Below are 22,565 nucleotides of genomic sequence, written 5' to 3' on the forward strand. Positions count from 1 at the left end.
CATTCTCATTTGAATGCTACAAATTATGTACTTACTCTCAGTGGTGTGCCAATAAATGTCTAATAACTGGCTCACTAGGGAAGGGAGGAGCCTAATTTGTAGTGTTTGCCAATTTCAGGGGTGCAAATATCCCCGGTGTTCATCTCAAGCTACTAATGAGACATCAATTAACCCAGACTTTTGAAAAGAACTGTTCTCCGTTATAGGGTATTTCCATTCTGTGGATACATGTACATAACTTCAAGAATTATAGCTAATAGTAAACTGTATTAAAATAATTAGGAAATGATGTTTTGAATATTTGAATATTTATGGTTTTATTTTTAATGAAATGTATTTAACTGTAGGTAAACAAAGGAAGCTCAGAATAATACCTACAACATGTTCCCATTTTGGGGCTTAAGAGAAAATTCTCTACCCCATATATGTGTATAAACATTTTCTGGTGCTGGGTGCTTAGTCAACTCAGTCATGTCTGACTCTTTGCGACCCCATGGACTGCAGCCCACCAGTCTCCCCTGTCCATGGGATTCTCCAGGCCAGGATACTCGAGTGGGTTGCCATGCCCTCCTCCAAGGGATCTTCCCAACCCAAGGATTGAATCCAGGTCTCCTGCATTGCAGGCGGATTCTTTACTGTCTGAGCCACCAGGGAAGCCCATAAATGTTTATTTGACCAATAAAAAAGTAAATTCTTCAAATGGGTTACATCAGAGATGGGGAAGTGAGGATGCCCAGAGACAGATTATGCCTCTGTACTTCTTGATTGTTGTACAACCATCATACTGTGCTTTTATGACAAAAAATAATTTATAAAGGTTTTAGTTTTAGTTTTTTGGTTTTCTTTGTTTTTGCTCCCACTACACAGCTTTCGGGATCTCCAGGGACTGAACCTGGGTTGCAGCAGTGGAAATGCCAAGTCCTAACCACAGGACACCCAGGGAAGTCCCGATATAAAGTTTTTTTTTTCTTTTAATATGAAACTAGAATAAGGAAGTAAGGAGTGACTTTTCTATTAAATGGAAAAGTGGTGGTTTCTTGGCCATTTCTTGGTGTTCCCTGGCTTGCAGCTGCAACACTTCAGTCTCTGCCTCTGTCGTCCCGTGGTTTTCTCCCCTTCTGTGCCCGTGTATCTTCTCCTCTTCTTACAAGGACACCAGTCATTTTCAATTAAGGGCCTACTGTACCCTGCTAAGACCGTCTTAACTGATTATATCTGCTTTGGTCCTCGTTTGCAAAGGTCACATCCTGAGGTACTGGAAGGTCAGGACTCCAACATATCTTTTGCAGGGACACAATTCAATCCATAATGCCTTCCTACCATCATTGCTGCATGGAACTGCCAGAGCAAATTTTAAAAATATAAATTGGTTCACCTTCCCAGTTCCCTATTACACCAAGATCGAACTAGAGCCCCCATGCCTTCCTTCTTCTGATCCCAGCCTCTGCCTCCATTCATCTCTCTTTCCATTCCCTGTCTTATTAATCTGAGGTGACAGCACTGAATTCTGTTCCTAGAGCATTCTAAACACCTTTCCCCTTCAGAGTCTTTGCTGTTCCTTCTGTCTGGAATGTGCTTCCACTGGATGAGTGCCTCGCTCTCCTTCTCACAGCCTCTAGGTTATCACGTTGAGGGTCATCTCCTCTGAGAGGTCTAGTCTGACTACATCAGGGGCCACTCCCTATTCTTCTCCCTCTGTGGAAGGTAAGCTCCTCAGAGGGAGGGTTTTCTAAAATCTGAAAACCTTGCAGACATTTTAATGTACCTTTTAATTAAATTAAACTTTTCAACAGGCAACTCATTTATATGATTTAAGTGAAAATGATATAAAAAGATATTCAGAGAAGTCTCATTCCCATTTCTGCCTTTGACCATCCAGTTTACCTCACCCCAATAGAAAACTGTTTTTATTAGTCTTCCAGCATTTCTTTATGCAACCATAATATGTGTTTTATATATGTACATATGTATTCTTGTTTTCCCATATTATACCAAAAATATCATATAATGCATAGTTGGTGCCTTAGTTTATGCACCTTGAAAATACTTCCTGGACATCATTACATATCAGTTTACAGAAAACTTTCTCATTTTTTAAAAAACAGTATTCAGTTTTGGGAATGTGCTAATCACTCCTCTACTGATAAACACGTGTGGCTTCCATCTTTTGTTACGTAGGACAGGGATTTTCATGATGAAACCCGCAGAGTTTTGAAGTCTTTCTGCACAGAGCCGACAGTCAGTAAACAATTGTAGAGAAAATGAATGATGAATGAATCAACAGGAATGAGCCAAGGAGTATATAGTAGGAAAGGAGCCCAAGGGCGGCACGCTGGTGCACGGTGCTGCACGGAGGCTCCACCAGGTGGCGCTGCAGGCGGCGGGCGCGCCTGGCCGGACGGGCCTTGCCGCTCTTGCCGTGGGCGCCGGCGGCGGCGCGGGGACGAGCGTGGGGGGTAGGGCGAGTCATATGACCGGCTCGGCTTCCTGGCTCCGGCCGCCGTCGCCCGCCAGTGTCCGCCTGTGTCGCGCCGGGGCCCCGAGGAGCCGTTGGCGGGGTCCGGGCCGAGGCCCGCTCGTGTGCAGGTCGTCGCCGCCGCCGCTGCCCGCCCGCTCGCCCGTCCGTCTGTCCTCCCTCCCGGCCGCCATCATGCTGGCGCTCATCTCCCGCCTGCTGGACTGGTTCCGCTCGCTCTTCTGGAAGGAGGAGATGGAGCTGACGCTCGTGGGGCTGCAGTACTCGGGCAAGACCACCTTCGTCAATGTCATCGCGGTGAGTGCCCTCCCGCTTACCCTCCCGGGGCGCCGCAGCCCGCGAGTCCGGCCCGGCGTCTGCTCGAAGGCCGGGCGGTGGTGGGGGGGTGGGGGTCCCCTCAGCGCGGCGGGGCTCTTGGGAGTGTGCGTGTCGGGGGAGGGGGCAGCTGTGCTGGTCGCCTCCCCGAGCGTCAGGACCTGGAGTTTCCCGCGTGTTGGTGGCTGAAGTGTATCGGTGCGGTCGGCAGTTGAAGGGTTATTTCCATTTAGTCGTCTTCTTCCAAGCGCCCTGTCCTCGTCGCGGCCGGGGTTTGGAAAGGGTGTAATTGGCCTTGTCACATTTTTAAGGCGCTTGGGGGTGGGGGTCTGGGATTTCCTTCGAGTTTGGTCTTTTCGGGCCGCGCAGGGGTTAACTTCAGCTTGTCACTTTCCTGAAGGGTGGGATTTGGCCAGTCCGTGTGTCCCGTGAGAAAGCCTAAAATAATTGAGATTGTCTCAACTAGCCACTCGGGACGGAGAGCACCATTGTGAGGAAAGCAGAGGACCAGTGTGGGTTCATCCCTCAATTCTTCGGGCAGCTTGTCTCGTGTTATTCAGTTAATTGGTTTTCTCACCCGTTCCCCGAGGGGCCGAGTAGATTGTGCTGCGTTCGCCGGTAAAGCTAAAGACAGACATTTCCAGCCAGTCCATAATAGTGCACAGCTTTTATTTTTTTAATTAATTTGTTTATTTGAAGTATAGTTGATTTACAAGTGCACAGCTTTTACAAAGCCAAGAAGTTGGGTGGGTGGGTGGGTGGGGTCTATATTTCTAGAGCTAATTGTCCTCATTTAGGGGCTAAGATTTGTGGTCAACATGAAGTTGGAAAAGAGGTGTTGGTCTTCTGTAATGGTTTTTCTTACATACAGAGAAAGGAAGGGACTGGGTAGAAACATCCACGCCCAGGGAATGAGTTTCTGGGAGGGAAAGAAATTGCCCTGGGAACCTATATACAGTGTGGTGTTTATTCATCGGTGATTGAGGGGAGGAGGATAATTAAATTTTGCTCGTTTGGTTGGCAGGGGAAGGAATAAGAGTGAACGATTCTCGTCAGTCTTCGTTTAGAGCCCAGGAGTTGCTCTGACTCAGTCTTAGCTGATACGGACTTGAGCTTGTCATGGATGAACTTTTGAGCTACTCCAAAGAGAGATGGCAGCAGTTTTTCCACCGTTTAGATGATGGGTGAAATCCTTTTTTTATTGGCGACTCGCTGTCCAACTGGTTTGGTTAGTGGAATGATTCAAACACGCCTGTCTTGTTGGAGAACACAACTTGTGTAACTTGTGACTCTTAGTCCTTGCAGTGATAGAGCAACAGGAAGGAGAAGTAGAGATGAGCAGACATCCAAACTTGCTTTGAGGAATATTGCATATAAGCATAAGGAAAACTTGCCTACTTGTTTGGCTCTTGTAATGTTATTGGGCTGGAGGCTTGAGATGACTGTCTTTTCATCAGGCCTAAAAGAGTGGATTGGATATCTAATATCATTAAAATTAGTAAGAAAAAACTTCGGGCTTTGGCTAAGTATCCATATTCGAACTCCTTATATGATGTGGAAAAGATAAGCTGAGCTCATTTAATTGTAAATTTTCTGATACTGTTTTGGGATGTTGAAGAATTGGTGTCTCTTCCTAAATCCTCTCTTTTTGAGAAGACTTAATTATAGTGTTTTGTAGGTTTATTACTACAATGAATTGTATTTGTTACAGAGAAATAGTTATGGTTGGGAAACCTAAAAAGATTTTAGTAAATCTTGAGGAACTCCTGAAACCATAAGCTCGATTTTCATGCTTGTGTGTTTAGTAGACAGGTTAGCTTGACATAATGAGCATGAGCTTTGAAGTCAAACAACCCTGGATTTGCAATCTGGCTCTGCCACTTAGCAGCCTTGTATCCTCTTTCAGTCTTTGCTTTCCCATCTATTAAGAGGAGTTAATAATAGGTTTCTTACAGAGTTGCTGTGAGTGCATGAAATGACAGATGTTAAGTGATGAGCATCATGCCTGCCCATAGAAGGGGCTAGATAAATGATAAGTGTTGTGTTATTTGTAGTGGGTACAGTCATTTAATGCAGAAACGGCATTTTGAAAAATATTTAGAAAGATATTAGCTGAGGTCATTCCTTTGCATTTGTGTAGGTATTCAAATGTGGACTGCTGTAGTGGATTCATAGATCATGACAAGTAATCGCAGCGTGTCCTCCCTCTCCCCCCATCTGTTAACATCTGGAAAGCTGTTGAACTCAAAGTGAACTATTGTTTTAACGTTAGACTCTTATTTTTGTTTCGGTTTGGGCAAGCTGTGCAGCTTGGAGGATCTTAGTTCCCTGAGCAGGGATTGAACTCTGACCCTTGGCAGTGAGAGCTCTGCGTCCTAACCACTGGACTGCCCGGGAATTACCTAGACTCTTCTTTCTGAATGTGGGTTGCAGATGCAGTCTTAGTCACTCAGTCATGTCTGACTCTCTGCGATCCCATGGGCTGTAGCGTGCCAGGTTCCTCTTTCCATGGAATTCTCCAGGCAAGAATACTGGAGTGGTACCCATTCCCTTCTCCAGGGGATCTTCCCAACCCAGGGATCAAACCCTGGTCTCCCACATTGCAGACTGATTCTTTACCCTCTGAGCCACCAGGAAAGACCGTAATGTGACTAGGTTCTGTTAAGAAAAAAATCATGACTGTGATCGCCTGTGGTCTTTAAGATGATGGAAAAAAGTTGTCAGTTACTAAGTCCTGTCCGACTCTTTTTCGACCCCATGGACGCCTACCAGGCTCCTCTGTCAATGGGGTTTCCTAAGCAAGAATACTGGAGTGGGTTGCTATCTCCTTCTCCAGGGGATCTTCCTGACCCAGAGATCAAACTCGAGTCTCCTGTGTTTGCAAGTGGATTCCTTACTGCTGAGCCACCAGGGAAACTTGGAAGAAAGAGACCTCAGTAAATTTTTTTTAAACCTCAGGCTTTAACCTAATCTGTGTTTCTTATATATCGAGGGTGAGGGAAAAGTTAGTAGTCTATAGTGAATTTACAGAGTTTTAGATAGAAACAGTATGTCTAAAATAGTAAATTTAGCTTTATTTTTAAAAAATCAACTGCATTATTCTTTGTATAAAATGTTTGATTTATAGACTCAGAGATTCAGACGTGTTGAACACTATGTGTCACTTTAGAAAGATGGCCATTTATTTCTCAAATTCAAAGTAATTTTACAGGTATGAAAAGCTTCAGGTGAAACTGGTTTTCTTAGGTAAATATCAACTTTTTGTAAACATCACATTAAAATGTGGCTATATTTACTGCCTGAAAAGTTAATAAGACTGAGAGATGTTATTTAACTTACTGTAGAGGTTTGTGAAGCTGAATTACTTACATGTAGAACACCTCCAAGTCTTTAGTTTTTTGATTAATGTTAGAAAATGAAATACTGCTTATTGCTAAGTATTATGGCAGTTGTTGCATAATAAATCATGTGTTTTGTATGTGTAATTTATGTTGAGTAACCTTTACTCTTAACTGAGACTCTTAGATGGGTTATAAGATAGTTATGAAGAAATGTTTGGTAGGATTTACCAAAATGGATAAGTTTTATAGACATTGTGTATTTTTGAAAGTAGTAGTATTATAAAAAATTTCTCTACATTTTTGTGAAGTGTTGATAGCTCATAGGTTAATCAAAGGAAAAGTTTATTACTCCTGAGAATTACGAAAAGGAGATACTTGGAAAGACTGTAGAAATTTGGACCTAGAATAATTTTTTTAAGTTTGTTTAAAAAAAAAATTAAGTGGTCTACTTTTATCCTTGTTTTATAGATGTAGCCAGGAGATCCAGAAAGGTTAAGTGAAATTCCTAAGGCTAATTAGTAGCAGAGATAAAATTAGAACCCAGGGCCAGTGCATTTTCTCCTTACCTACCTCTGTAGACCTGAGATTAGAATCATAGAGCTCTGAATTGGGAGATCTTAATTCCTTAAATATTTATTTTGAATGTGAGCATACTCCTCTTATGAATATGAACAGCATTTTAAATCCAACATCTTAAGCGTATTGACTACCATTTGAGGACTACACATGCATGCACACACACAAATACAGTCTGTGTGTGTGTGTGTGTGTGTGTGTGTGTGTGTGTATTTGAAGACATGAATTGGGGGAAAGAATGATCTGCCCATGAATTAGGGGCAAGGAGGCACACAGCAACTCAGCAGTGGCCACAGGACTGGAAAAGGTCAGTTTTTATTCCAATCCCAAAGAAAGGCAATGCCAAAGAATGCTCAGACTACTGCACAATTGCACACATCTCACACGCTAGTAAAGTAATACTCAAAATTTTCCAAGCCAGGCTTCAGCAATACGTGAACCGTGAACTTCAGATGTTCAGGCTGGTTTTAGAAAAGGCAGAGGAACCAGAGATCAAATTGCCAACATCTGCTGGATTATCGAAAAAGCAAGAGAGTTCCAGAGAAACATCTATTTCTGCTTTATTGACTATGCCAAAGCCTTTGACTGTGTGGATCACAATAAACTGTGGAAAATTCTGAAAGAGATGGGAATACCAGACCACCTGACCTGCCTCTTGAGAAACCTATTTACAGGTCAGGAAGCAACAGTTAGAACTGGATATGGAACAACAGACTGGTTCCAAATAGAAAAAGGAGTACGTCAAGGCTGTATATTGTCACCCTGTTTGTTTAACTTATATGCAGAGTACATCATGAGAAATGCTGGGCTGGAAGAAGCACAAACTGGAATCAAAATTGCTGGAAGAAATATCAATCGCCTCAGATATGCAGATGACACCACCCTTATGGCAGAAAGTGAAGAGGAACTCAAAAGCCTCTTGATGAAAGTGAAAGAGGAGAGTGAAAAAGTTGGCTTAAAGCTCAACATTCAGAAAACGATCATGGCATCCGGTCCCATCACTTCATGGGAAATAGATAGGGAAACAGTGGAAACAGTGTCCGACTTTATTTTCTTGGGCTCCAAAATCACTGCAGATGGTGATTGCAGCCATGAAATTAAAAGACGCTTACTCCTTGGAAAGTTATGACCAACCTAGATAACATATTGAAAAGCAGAGACATTACTTTGCTAACAAAGGTTCATCTAGTCAAGGCTATGGTTTTTCCTGTGGTCATGTATGGATGTGAGAGTTGGACTGTGAAGAAGGCTGAGCGCCCAAGAATTGATGCTTTTGAACTGTGGTGTTGGAGAAGACCCAACCAGTCCATCCTAAAGGAGATCAGTCCTGGGTGTTCATTGGAAGGACTGCTGCTGAAGCTGAAACTCCAGTACTTTGGCCACCTCATGTGAAGAGTTGACTCATTGGAAAAGACTCTGATGCTGGGAGGGATTGGGGGCAGGAGGAGAAGGGGACGACAGAGGATGAGATGGCTGGATGGCATCACTGACTCGATGGACATGAGTCTGAGTGAACTCCGGGAGTTGGTGATGGACAGGGAGGCCTGGCGTGCTGCGATTCATGGGGTCGCGAAGAGTCGGACACGACTGAGTGACTGAACTGAACTGAGGCACACAGCACAGTTGAATATTATTACGTTCGAACATTTAAATAACTAACAGGCGTTGTTGGGTTATTGAACTATGTTGTTATTGTTTAGTTGCCAAGTCTCTGCAGCTCCATGGACTGTAGCCCGCCATGCTCCTCAGTCCATGGGATTTTCCAGGCAAGCATACTGGAGTGGTTTGCCATTTCCTTCTCCAGGGGATTTTCCTGACCCAGGAATCAAATCTGCATCTTTTGCATTCGCAAGCGGATTTTTTACCACTTAACTACCAGAGAAGCTGAACTATGTTAAAAAAAAAGGAGAAATAATTCTGTGATCAGAGTGTTCCTTATTGAATTACTCTCGGGTAAGAACGCCAAAAATAGTTTTTATATTTACCTGTAAAGTTTAGCAAATCTGAACTGTGACTATAGGAGCTGGCCTTCCGGGTTGCCTTCAGATAGAGATTCGAAATTGTGGAACAGGAAGCAACTTGCTAAAGAGCATTTCTTCAAACTTCTTTATCCTTTTCCCCTCACTCATTATTTTTTCCAATGCAGGCTTAGAATCCCAGAGCAAAATGTTCTTGTTAAAAAGCTGTTAAGAGTGCATTAAGGCATTTTAAATTACTATCTTAGAGGATATTTCACAACTTAAAGCACTTACTAAGTTTCTCAAATGTTAAGTCTCTTTTAAGATAAAGAATGTCACTGCACATGGATACAAAATTCATTGTACTATAAAAAATAGTTACTGTTTTTAGAAGATTTTTTTTTCCTAATTATCAAACTATCACAAGTCATTAGTAGATATTTGGAAAGAATACTATAACATAGAAACTGCTTGTTATCCCCACCATCCAAGATTAACTACTGTCAGCATATCAAAGTATTTCCTTTTCGTCTTTTTTTTTTTTTTAATAATGTGTATATCCAAACCCTTTTTTTTTTTTTTTAAGTTTTGAGATACTATTTATAATGTTTGTATCGTGGTTTGTTTTAATTATCATGTACACATTCTTCTGTTCTAAAACCATCTTTAATGCCTTCATAATTTATTCTGTTATAGCATATCTTGTGGATATACCATAATGTATTTGATCATTTCCTCATTATTGGACATTTGAGTGGTTTCCAGGGTTTTGCTGTTGTACATCAATTTGATCTGCATTTCCTGGGGATGGATTCCAGAGTTGGCATCACTGAATCAAGGGCATGAACATATTTCATGTCAAATGGCCAAAATTGTTTTCCAGAAAGTATGCACTCCTACTTAGAAGGTCTTCTGAACAGATTTTATATACTACGTGAACTTGGACTTCATTTAAGCACTGTGTCCTATGGTATTTTTAGGGAATACTTAGTTTTGTTGTAAAGTTAACCAGCAGTATTTTTAAACTATCCTATCAGATAATTGCTCTGTTTTCATGTTTTCATGCTTCCCTGGTGGCTCAGACAGTAAAAGCGTCTGCCTGCAATGCGGGAGACCAGGGTTTGATTCCTGGGTTGGGAAGATCCCCTGGAGAAGGAAATGGCAATCCACTCCAGTACTCTTGCCTGGAAAATCCCATGGACGGCGGAGCCTGGTAGGCTACAGTCCATGGGGTCGCAAGGAGTCGGACACGACTGAGCAACTTCACTTCACTTCATCAGATAATTGCTCTGTTTTCGTGTTTTAAGAAGTACCATTTATGCTTCAGCAACTGCTAAGACTAAGACTGTAGAAAACATAATTCCTTTTCAATTTTCTTTTTTTAATTGAACTTTTAGGCAACCCATAAAAATACAGCTGATCCCCTGTAGCTATCACAGTTTAGTTTTAAACTTACTGGTGGATTGCATCAGGAGTTTGTATTGCAGAATTATGATGTATTTCCGTGCAGTCCTTACCCAATCTTGCCCTGTTACAGTGGGATGCTGCTTTTTGAAGGGAGAGGTGTTAGAAATATTTTTTTTCTAAACCAGAGTCTAAAGAAGTTTGCTAGATAGATCACTTCTTGAAACTATAGCATATGACATTTTTAAACTTGTAACTTGAGTATTGTTTATATTTGTAAAAGTTGATTCATGTCTTTTGAGCTCTTGTATGAAAAAAAAAAGGAAAAAGTATTAACCTGTTTGCTGAATAGGTCAAAATCAAATGATAATTTAAGGATTTTAGTTTTTCTGAGATGGGACAAATCAAAATTGAAATGTGTAATGGAGTAATTTGAGTTCATTTCTTTCCTCAAAGTCAAAACCACAGGTCTTATATTCTATTGTGCTATTTTTTTTTTAAGGTTACAGTGTTTCTTAAATTAGACATTGGATCTGCTATTTGGATCTGATTTCATAGTTTGCCCAGTTTTATTTAATAGAGGAACATTCTTATTTCATATCCTGACAGGAACTTAAAAAAAATTAAAATAGTAATAAAATTTTAGGGTTCATTTAGAAATGATCTTCAAGAATACTGTAATTTTAAAAAATTGTAATACTGGCAAAATAATTTTAGGATTCAGATATCTAAGTTGTGACACCTATCTTGAAAATTGAGGCCTTTTCTGCTAGACTGGGGTTAGAAAAGTAATTGTTGTTAAAAAGGAAAAATTGAATGATGATTGGCAAACTGATTCTAAAAATGTCCTTTGTACCAATTGACAGGAATTAGTTAAGCATCCGCCAGAATAGTATTACTGTGAGAATATATTTTGAGCCTAAATTTGTTGGCATATGAATGTGGTATAGTTGAGTTTATTTAGAATATGTTTAAGTGGCTCCTTGAGTTAAAATGGCAGGGAGGTTAGGAGTTGAAAGCCAGATGATCTAGGTTCACATCCTGACTCTTGTGGTATTTTTGGTAAGTTATTCAACTCAGTATCTGCTTCCTTATTTGTAAAATGGGAATAATAGTCATTTCTTAGAGTTACTGTGGGTTAATACTTATAAAACACTTTGAACAGTGATCAGGATAAGGCATGTGTTAGCTGCTAGGTTACTGTTTATATAATGTGATCTCCTTGGAAATTCTCTTTATTTGTTCTCTTGAGTATAAAAGTGCCTTAAACACTGCCTGGCACATGCTTGGTACTCAGATGTATTTACCAGTAGACAAACATTGCATTTAAAATACAAAATTAAGAACAAATGTCTTTATGAACCCATATTCATATTTCAGTGTGCGAAGTGTAGCGTAGTTAGGAATGAGAGTTCTGGAGTCTGACAGATTTGGATTTGAATACTGACTTAGCTATACATCACTTTTGTTAGCGTCTGTGTTTCATTTTTCCTCCTCTGTAAAAAGTAGATAGTCAAAGAACTGCCTCCTGGAGTGGCTTTCAGAATTAAATGAATGTTTGTGAAGTGCTTAGCCTTGTGCTCAGAGAAGGCAATGGTACCCCACTCCAATACTCTTGCTTGGAAAATCCCATGGATGGAGGAACCTGGTGGGCTGCAGTCCATGGGGTCGCTAAGAGTCAGACATGACTGAGCAACTTCACTTTCACCTTTCCCTTTCATGCATTGGAGAAGGAAATGGCAACCCACTCCGGTGTTCTTGCCTGGAGAATCCCAGGGACAGCGGAGCCTGGTGGGCTGCCGTCTACGGGGTCGCACAGAGTTGGACACGACTGAAGCGACTTAGCAGCAGCAGCAGCCGTGTGCTTAGCACTGTGCCTTGTACATAGAGAGCACTCGGTAAATGGTAACTAAAAAAAATGGTGACTGCTGTGTGTCGGGAGTAATGTTGGGTGTAATCATCAGCTTTATGTTAAATTACTGCTTATATTTGTCTTGATTATATTTAACTGTAGCTTTTGTTTAGGAAGTAAGCTTTTGTTTTGTTTAATTGTTTGAAAAATCTTGAACGTTATATTTTATCATGTTGAATTTTTTTGATAGCTGAAGTGGGCTGGTAGGAAAATGTCTTAGCCTCCTGGATAGGCTAGTAATTTTTGATGGACCTACTTGTATAATTCTGTGTGTGTGTGTGTGTGTGTGTGTGTGTGTATGTAATTGCAGTTTTTGTTGTGAAAACAGTTTGAACTGGGAATTGGAAATATGAGTTGTTCTTTTGTTTGTCCTACCACTGACTAATAGCAGGACTGTGGCCAACTCATTTAACTTCTCTGTTCTTCAGTTGTGATGCTTCTAAAGAGTGAATAAGCACTGAGAACCTTATTATTTGAGGTGTAGTGGTGTTTTCTTACATCTGGAATTGGACCTTTTACTCAGAGACCAGAAAATAAAATGAAAGTATAAGGCTCCAATATACGATAGTTATAAGGTCCCAGCCTCTTCCCAAAAGAAAAATTGAGATGTAAAAGGTGGAAAGGTAGATTGAACCCAATAGGAAGAAGAGTGGCCCTTTTGAGTCGTACCTGCCCTCTAGAATATAGGTATCCTGTACAAGTGTATGCACAGAAGACAATTTTAATTTTGGACAAAAGACCATAGTATTGTTTCTTGCATGTGTTTGTTGTAATTTTTCGCCAGGATTTAAGGGTCAAGTGGGTTTAAATCACCGTTGACCGCTGTAAATTTGCAAGTCCCAACAGACAGTGCTGAATCTGTATTGGCCTGTTCCCCTAGATGAGAAGTGGGCTGTGTAGACTGCATGCAGACTGGGCCAGAAAGGGCTTTTGGCAGTGTTTCTTCTCTGAAGGTGCCTTAAGGTCTGGTTTAGACACTCACCACTAGGCCTACTTTTTCTTTACTTTTTTCTTGAAAGGTCATTTTGTCTGGAGAAGGGTTTAGCAAATGTATAGATTTGGTCATTTCTGAATAGAAGGAAATTGAGGGGAGGAAATTCACTTTTTTTCCCCTTCCAAAATCTACCTGTTTCACTCCACTAGCTGTTGGTTTCCTTATTTTGGTTTTATTTCTTTATTCAATGGCTCAATTAAAAACCTTAAAACAATGGGAAGGAGTGGCAGGGAGACTCAGGAAGGAGGGGATTTATGTGTACTTACAGCTGATTCACATTGTTATACAACAGAAACCAATTCAACATTGTAAAACAGTTAATCTCCAATCAAAAATTTGAAAAACCAAGAAACCGTAGAATGTTTGTTTTTTTAAAAAAATACCCCAAATCCATATTGTTTAAATAGTGCTGATACAAATAGGAAATAATAATAATAACACCATTAAGGTTTAATTACTGTTAATATTAAGCTGGGTATCCATCACATTTTCCCCCATCCCTTTGTATATACAAATATATACTTTTAAAAATGGACATAGTTGACATGTAACATGAATTTGGGGTTTGTAACAGTGATTCTGTGTTTGTACATATTGTGGAGTAATCACCACAGCAAATCCAGTTCTCATCACTAACATCACTAGCCTTACATCGTTACAGTTTTTTTTCTTGTGATGATTAACTCTCAGCAACTGCAAATACACATACAGCACAGTGTTCTTAACTGTGGTCCCATTTCTGTACATGGCACCTCATGACTTATGTATTTTGTAACTGGAAGTTTGTATCTTTTGATCTCCTTTCATCTGCTCCCTATCCCATCCGTTTTGTGCCTGCAAGCTTGGCTTGTTTTGCTCTTTGTTTAGATGCCATATATGCGTCTTCCTCCGTGAGACTTATTTCACTTAGCCTAATGCCCAGTACATGCTTTCTGATCACAGTGATGGGATCATGCTGTACAGACTTAGTGGTCTCGTGTGCTCTAGTCTGTTTGATTTACCTTGTGTCATGGTGATAGGTGACTCAAGTTCAGTCAGTTCAAGACAGAACTCTTGATCTCTTCCTCTCTCAATCCAAGGATGGATATCTTCCCCAGTCAGGATTGCTCATATTGCCTCCATCATAATTTTCACCACACTTATACCACCATCAGAAGTTATCTTGCTTTTTGTCTTCATTTGTTTTCTGTATATAAGTTCCATAGGGGCTTTTTCCTTTTTTCACTGCTGCATCCCAATGCAAAGAACAGTGCCTGGCACATAATAAGCTCTCTAAATGTTGAGTAAATGAATGAATGAATTTAACAGTAAACTAGTGTGTCTGTTCTGTTACACTCAAACTGTGTGCAAGGCATTGTGGTAGGAGATGATTTGTAAATGTACCAGACAAGATTATTTATAGTAGAATATGTGCCTTATAGTAGTCATGTATAGGTTAGAAATATCAACTGTCTTAAAATTTTCTCATAATGCTCTGGAAATCTCCCTACCCTCATGGAAGACATCAGAGGAGTTCTAGAAAGGCAGTTTGCTGGGACTGTGCTGAGAATGGGTGTCAAGCTAAGCTTTGATTAGAGTAGTTTTCATTCATTCAGTAGTTATTTGAGGCATTGTTCTAGGCAGCATATGTATAATGAAGAACAAAACAGACATGTTTCCTTCCCTCCTGGAGCGTCCAGTGCCGTGAAGGAACAGTAGGAGAAGCAAAGGAGAAGCAGAGACACGTTTGAGGGCAAAAACTTTTGTCAGATTAATTATAACCTGTGTGAGTGCATGCTCAGTTGTGTCTAATTCGTTGTGACCCCATAGGACTGTAGTCTGCCTGCATGAAGGAAAGAAACAAAAGACCGGAAAAATAGGCTGATCTAGTTCACAAAAAGCCTTGACTGAGTTTGAATCTGTAGGCATGGGGAGGCATTGAAGATTCTTGTTCAAGGGAATGAAGAACTGTGTTTCCAAAGGATTAACTTAGTAGCAGTGTAGAGACCATCAAAAAGTTAACAGCTCATTACAAGGATCTAGTTGAGAGAGAATGAAATGGGGATAGGGAGTCAGGGAAAGTAGTGAGCATTATTATGAAAGTGGAGTGAGTACAGTTGAGCAGTTGAATCAGATGGGTCAAGCCAAGGGAAATTCATACGTAGTCAAAGACCTTTTTAAGGATTTAAGTGAATGGTGGGAAATGTGATTGTATGGTGAACAAGTAGCCCATATGGGGTAGAGAAGAGAGGGTATGGTGAAGAGAAGGAGATGTGTTGAGTATAAAATGTATTATATACTTAATGATATAAAGGGAACGATGTTTGGGAATTAGTGCTATGTTTAAGTACAGTGGAGCTAAAACTGAGCATTGAAATTTCATTCCACGTCTTGCCAGTGTTTTGTACACAAGGACCAAGCAGGGTATCTCCACTTCTTTGAATTGCAGTTGGACTATCTTTACTTATTTTTGGTGCTTAGGGACATTAGTCTGTGCCCAGAATGCAGGCCGTCCATAACAGGTCCTTTAGACAGCTGAATTCAGTGACTCAGACTCTTGTAGTCTTGGAAGCTTTTGCTGCTTAATTTGAAGGGGATATTTCTATCCCAGGAACATCCCTGGTTTAGTGTCTTTCTTCTGAGAGAAAAGTCGGTGTGTGTTTTTTGTGTGCTTTCAACATGCAGGGCTGGATGGAAACACAAGCTGGAATCAAGATTGCCAGGAGAAATATCAATAACCTCAGACATTCAGGTGACACCACCCTTATGACAGAAAGCGAAGAGGAACTAAAGAGACTCTTGATGAACGTGAAAGAGGAGAGTGATGAAGCTGGTTTAAAACTCAACATTCAGAAAACAAAGATCGTGGCATCTGGTCCCATCACTTCATGGCAGATAGATGGGGAAACAATGGAAACAGTGACAGACTTTATTTTTTGGAGCTCCAAAATCACTGCAGATGGTGACTGCAGCCATGAAATTAAGATGCTTAACTCCTTGGAAGAAAAGCTATGACCAACCTAGACAGCATATTAAAAAGCAGAGACATTACTTTGCTGACAAAGCTTTGTCTAGTCAAAACTATGCTTTTTCCAGTAGAGTCATGTGTGGATGTGAGAAAGGGAGAAGTGAAGGTGAAGTCGCTCAGTTGTGTCTGACTGTTTGCGGCCCCGTGGACTGTAGCCTACCAGGTTCCTCCATCCATGGACTTTTCCAGGCAAGAGTACTGGAATGGTTGCCATTTCCTTTGTCAGGGGATCTGCCTGACCCAGGGATCGAACCTGGGTCACCCGCATTGCAGGCAGATGCTTTTACCGTCTGAGCCACCAGAGAAATGGATGTGAGAGTTGGACCATAAAGAGGGCTGAAGGTTGAAGAATTGATGCTTTTGAACTGTGGTGCTGGAGAAGACTCTTGAGAGCCCTTTGGACTGCAAGGAGATCCAACCAGTCCATCCTAAAGGAGATCAACTCTGAATATATCATGTCTGACTCTCTGTGACCCCATGGACTATATATGTAGCCCACCAGGCTCCTCCATCCATGGGATTCTCCAGGCAGGAATACTGGAGTGGGTTGCCATGTCCTTCTCCAGGGAATCTTCCTGACCGAGGGATTGCGGGCAGACGCTTTACCCTCTGAGTCACCAGGGAAGCCCGAATATATATTAGAAGGACTGATGCTGAAACTGAAGCTCCAATACTTTGGCCAGCTGATGTGGAAAGCCAACTCACTGGAAAAGACCCTGATACAGGGAAAGGTTGAAGGCAGAAGGAGAAGGGGATGACAGAGGATGCAGTGGTTGGATGGCATCTCTAATTCAATGGACATGAGTTTGAGTAAGCTCTGGGTGATGGTGAAGGAGAGGAAAGCCTGGTGAGCTGCAGTCCTGGGGTTGCAAGAGTTGGACGTGACCGAGCAGCTGAACAACAACAGCAGCAGCAGCAAACATATAAAGTATCTGATCTTTTGTGATTTAAGTTGGGATTTTTCTTAGGTGTTGGGTAAGCTTGTGGATAATATTAGGCTCAGAATATCATTTTTTCTCTTTGTTATTTTACTCTGTAGTTGCAAAGACAGAGTGTAGTCCTCAGTCCTCGTATCTCAGGCTGTTTGATGTCCACTTAGAAACTCCCTTCGTGTGGTCTGTCGTGGATTTATGGTGCTCGCAGTGCTCACAGACACCAGTGCATTTTGGAACATGTGGACATCACCATAAAACAAGACAGGAAATGGCTGTGCCAACAGCACCATGTCGTTCTCAACGGTAGTTAACATGAAGAATGTTCCTAAACATCCTACTATTTCTTTATCATCCTTTTCCTTTATCTCCATTACACAGGGCATTCAATAAAAATCTTTGCATTTCATTTATTTAGTTACGGAAACTGTTTTAAGAAGTGCTTTCACACACAAGGCGCTGTACTTTTTTATTGGCTCATTTGTCGAGTGGATATTAAATAAGGTAAAGAAAGGTGTAATAACACAGGTTTTAGCTAAAGCTGGAATTCAGCTTCAACTCTCAGGTTGAATGTTCTGTTCCATAAAAATGGTGAGCTGTGCTGAATCCATGTTTACAGACAAATCCTTTAGGCTTGCTTTGCCACCTGATAAGTACTGCTCCTCCAAGTCTTGCAGCTGAGACTAATTTGGAAATTATCTGTGATCGTGTGGTGGTCCATTTGCAGTTTTAGCTTTCTTTGGCCGTTTGTTGCTGTATGCTTTCAGTCTGCTTTACTAGTCCCTATTTTATTGTTCCTAAGAGCATTTCTAAATCTTAGTGTTGTGTTGTGCTTTTGTGACACTTCGGAGGAGGTCTTAAATTTGCCAGTGAAAATCAGCAACGTGGATATGGGGAGAAGGATGGAGGCATCAGGCCTTTGAGTACATGTTAGACTCTGGTAATGAAGGAGAATGAGACATCCGTTCTTTTTGGGCCTATACCTTTTCTTTATTGGACTACAATACAGTTTTTAGCTCCCAGTGTTCCTTTTCCCTTAGATGACTGTCTTATGTATTGTTTAGGGCCCACATCTGTGAACCCTTGCCCCAGGGAAAGTTAATTGTCTCTTGCTCTGTTTTCACAGTACTTTGTTCAGAATTGTATTTGTGCCAGTTATCTGTTCATCTATGCCTACTTCCAGACTGTAAGCTTCGTTATTATTGTTTTGGCCCCTAAGTTAGCTCTGGGCCTGACTCAATAGCTGCTTCATAATTCTTGACTTAACAGAGTGAGGCAGTGTTGGGTCATGTTTAAATGTGTTGGATCAGACCTGCCTCAATTTGAATTCTTGATCTGCCCAAGTTCTGTGACCCCCTCAAAGCTTCAGTTTGCTCACTGGCAATTTGGGAGTGACCCTGGGTATCCCATGCACTCATGGTATGAGGTAAGATAATCAGCACAGTCCCTGGCGTACAGTGCTCCACGGTTGGTAATTATCACTGTGGTTGATGGGACATTTGGGGATTCAGACAGGAGCATGTGCTCGAGCTAAATGGTAGGTGAAATGGAAAGCCCTCACTCCTTAGTGAGCACTGAGCAGGGATCCTGTTTCAGCGACTCCTGAGTTTTAGGGTAGAGGTGTAGTGGGCTCCGAGGACCAGTTTCTGAATGTTGATGTAAGTTTTCCAGTATTGTGAGAGAGAAACTAAGATAACAGACTATCCTTTGCCATAATCCACTATAGATGTGCTAGGAAGTTTGGAGTAACCCTTTGAAAAATTTGCTAGTCTGTTTGGTTTGTCTTCCTGTTTGTAACTTTGTGGTCACTAATTTTGGCTTGGTGGAAGAGATTCTGATCTGCTCTAAGTTTATTTTATTGTACATGCTAGTAGATTACTAACACAGTATCCATTCATATTTACAACCTCTCAGTCCACGGGGTCGCTAAGAGACGGACTCGACTGAACGACTTCACTTTCACTTTTCACTTTCATGCATTGGAGAAGGAAATGGCAACCCACTCCAGTGTTCTTGCCTGGAGAATCCCAGGGATGGGGGTGCCTGGTGGGCTTCCGTCTATGGGGTCACACAGAGTCGGACACGACTGAAGTGACTTAGCAGCAGCAGCAGCAGTTGATCATTAAGTGTGTTTTTTGTTGTTGCTGTTGTTGAACATCCTAACGTTGGTTTCAAGCTTCTGTACAAATAATGACCCTTGCCTGTCAAATAACCCTCAAATGCCTGAAGTATTTTTTTTCAACTGGAGTGTAGTTGCTGCACTCAGTATTATATTCGGGTAGAGAATAACATTCTGGCTTTGAAATTTAGATCTGGGTTCAGATTCCAATTTTGCCACTATTTAGCTGAATATGTGATCTTGAGACCTTGACTTCTGATTGCCTTTTCTGTAAAATGAGGCCAGTAAAATGACAGATGTGCCACTATTGTTGTTTTTATTGTTATTAATAGGGTTAGCCAACAGCATGTATCCTAGCTAATAAGTAATATGTTCTTGATGCAGTAAACACATATCACTGGAGAATATTCTTGTTCCTTCAGTCTCTTTCTGCACTTTCCGTTCCCTTCCAAACTCCCCACCCAACTCCCCACCCGGATGGTAGTAAGCGGGGCTGCAGACAGCTACTGAATAAATAATGGTGATAGCCTCTTGGAAGGCACGCAGTTTGGAACTGAGTGCTGTGCAGTGACGCAGTGTTCATGCCTGGCCACCATTTAAGAGCTGCGTTTCAGTATGAAGCAATCCTGATAATACTGACTGGGCTAGTGGAATAACTTCACAGAGTGTAATGTTTCTTTGGGGACACCCATTGAGCCAGAGGGTAAAAAATAACCATGAGAGAGAATGTATTCAGACCATGGCATTTTGTGCAGCCATGCCAATATACTGCCAAAGGGATAAATATTGAATCAGAGATGTCTCTACTGATATGCAGATAAACAGATAGCTAAAAGAATTGATATACTCTCGTTTAAAACGTTGAGGTGAAATTATTGACTTTGATTTTTTAAAAGGTAAACAGTGCTGCTAAACATTTTACAGTGAGGGAAGACAGAGCAATCCACATGATGTTATTAGCGGGTGAGATAAGGTTGTAAATCCACAAGGCTGGAAAATTTAAAAGTAGGCAATAAAGGGCTAGTAAATTAAAATTCATGTTTTAATGTATCCTAAGGATAGATCTCACAGTTTGTTTTCTCAGAGTCTGACATCACAATTATGTTTAGAAACATTTTCTTGCCTCCACTACTGCTGTCTAGAATGCCTCGGCTAGTCCTTAAAAGATAAGGGAGGCTTGCCTGTTTTATGAAATAAAAACCTATGGAGCAGGGTTTCAGTAGCTTCATTTATACCTTCCAGATGGAAAAGGAAACTGATAAGAGATTATGCATGTGCTGTCATCTGGCATGATATGCTGTAATCCTTGGATATATTTAGAGAATTTTTCATACTAACATTTAAGGGTTCCAAGTAGCAGTAAGAGTCACAGGTTAAATTCCAAACTAGGAGACAGTTTCTTGGTACTTTCTCAGTAATTGGTATTTGTTTAATTGTAGATCTAAAAAGCCACTAATGGATATTACAGTTTCAGTGAACAGTGAAATTTGTTTCCCTGGAAATAGAATGAGGCAGACTCAGAGAATTGTGTTAAATGTTGTCAACGGTTACATGGCCCAGAGAAACACCCATATAACTTCCCTTAAAGAAATGGAGATGAACAGGAAGCAAAAGTAGTTAATGGATATTATTGGACCTGGGAGTTCTGAATGAGTCAGTTCAATTCCTCATGGGTGTTTTGTCTAAGAGAAATTAGGGCAGTTTGTGACACAGAGTTCGTGGGGCTCCCAGTGGCCTTCCTAGTCATGTTCTTTCAGAGGTGGCGTTGGTCATGGCATCATCTTCCTATACAGGATGTGATTAGTTGTTTTCTTCACTTTGGGGACCATGTGTGGCAGTTTTAAAAATAATGCTCTCATGGTGTTTCAGGAACTAAGCCTCATGGATAAGTTCCAACACAGATTGATCTTGTCTTTAATTCTCTACGTAGTGAATGTTGGAACAGATTTTAACACTCCTTAAAACTGAAGCATGGGTACAGTCAAAAGAGAAAAGACACTCTCAGAGAAGCAGCTCTATATGTGGAACTGTGATTTGCTGTATTTTGAAAATTAGAATTAATTTCAGAGATGTTACCACCAGAAGCCAAGGGGCTTGGCGTGCTCCCACTCCCCTCCCTCCTCCCCCAGCATTTGGTTCGACAGAACTGCCCGGTTTTGACATCTAGACCATTCAGCATATCATAACCAGTGAGCCATTCCTCTTCCTTCTTGTTCCTGTCTTATATTTTATGTTTATTTTCGGACAGAGTATCAACCTTTGTGTATGTTGTAAACTATTTTTGGGTATCAAGGTAATGCTGAACTTATAAAATGAGCTGGGAAATATTCCTTGAGAAGGAAATGGCAGCCCACTCCAGTATTCTTGCCTGGAGAATCCCATGGAGGGAGGAGCCTGGTAGGCTACACCCCATAGGGTGGCAAAGAGTCGGACACGACTGAGCGACTTCGCTTTCGATTTAATTTTTAGGGAAGAGATTTTGTAGAGTTTGTATTGTTTTGGTAGAGTTCCCCAGTGAAAATATCTTGGTCCAGAGATTTCTTTTTAAGAAGATTTAAAATCACTAATTCCATTTCTTTAATAAATTGTGGCTGTTGTTTAGTCGCTAAGTCGTGTCCGACTGTTTTGCGACCCTGTGGACTGTAGCCTGCCAGGCTTTTCTGTCCATAGAATTCTCCGGGCAAGAATACTGGAGTGGGTTGCCATTTCCTTCTCCAGGGGATCATCCCTACCCAGAGATCGAACCCCGTGTCTCCTGAATTTGCAGGCGAATTCTTTACCACTGAGCCACCAGGGAAGCCCTCTTTAGTAAGTAGAGGACTGTTAAAAAGGGCTTCCCTGGTGGCTCAGTGGTAAAGAACTCGCCTGCAGTTCTGGTAGATTGTGACTTTTAAGGAGTTGGTCGATTTCACTGGAGTTGTTAAATTTGTGTGGGTAGAGTTCATAGTATTTCCTTATTATCCCTTTACTACCTATTGAGTTTAGTAATATCTCCATTGTGGATGTTTGTAATTTTTATCCCCTCTTTTTTCATTGGTCAGTTGTTCATCAGTTCTGTTTATCTTCAGAGAATCAGCCCTTGGTTCCTTTGATTAATGTCAGAGGATTTTCCGATCAGTGTTACTAACTACTGCTCTTACTGTTTCCTTCTCCTTGTTTTGGATTATTTTTTTCTCTCCCACCCTGCTTTCCTAGTTGTATTGAGATATAATTGACATAAGCACTGGGTACATTTCAGGTATTCAGCATAATGGCTTAACTTTCATATATTGTGAAATGATTACCACAACTTTAGTTAATCCCATCATCTCAGTTAGATACAAAAAAAAAAGAGGGAAAAATTTTTTTTTCTTGTGGTGATTAACTCTTAGGATTTTACTCTCTTAACAGCTTTCAAATATACCATACAGCAGTGTTAACTACAGTCACTGTGCTGTACATATTTGTTCTTTTTTTTTTTTTAATTTCTCACATTGTTAATTTGAGGCTCTTCTTATTAGAGAAGAATATACACATTTGAGTCTTCCTTCT

General features: G+C 41.0%; 1 protein-coding gene across 1 annotated transcript in view; it reads left to right on the forward strand.

Moving 5' to 3' along the window:
* Positions 1-2,410: 2,410 nt before the first annotated feature.
* ARL8B (ADP ribosylation factor like GTPase 8B) overlaps positions 2,411-22,565 on the forward strand; it is a 48,766-nt gene continuing 28,611 nt past the window's right edge. The window contains exon 1 of the mRNA XM_027522428.1: positions 2,411-2,773. Coding sequence (XP_027378229.1) covers positions 2,471-2,773 — 303 coding nt within the window. The 5' untranslated portion in view covers positions 2,411-2,470. The remainder of the gene's footprint in view (positions 2,774-22,565) is intronic.

The sequence above is a fragment of the Bos indicus x Bos taurus genome, chromosome 22, assembly GCF_003369695.1.
Source record: "Bos indicus x Bos taurus breed Angus x Brahman F1 hybrid chromosome 22, Bos_hybrid_MaternalHap_v2.0, whole genome shotgun sequence".
NCBI classification, from domain to species: Eukaryota; Metazoa; Chordata; class Mammalia; order Artiodactyla; family Bovidae; genus Bos; species Bos indicus x Bos taurus.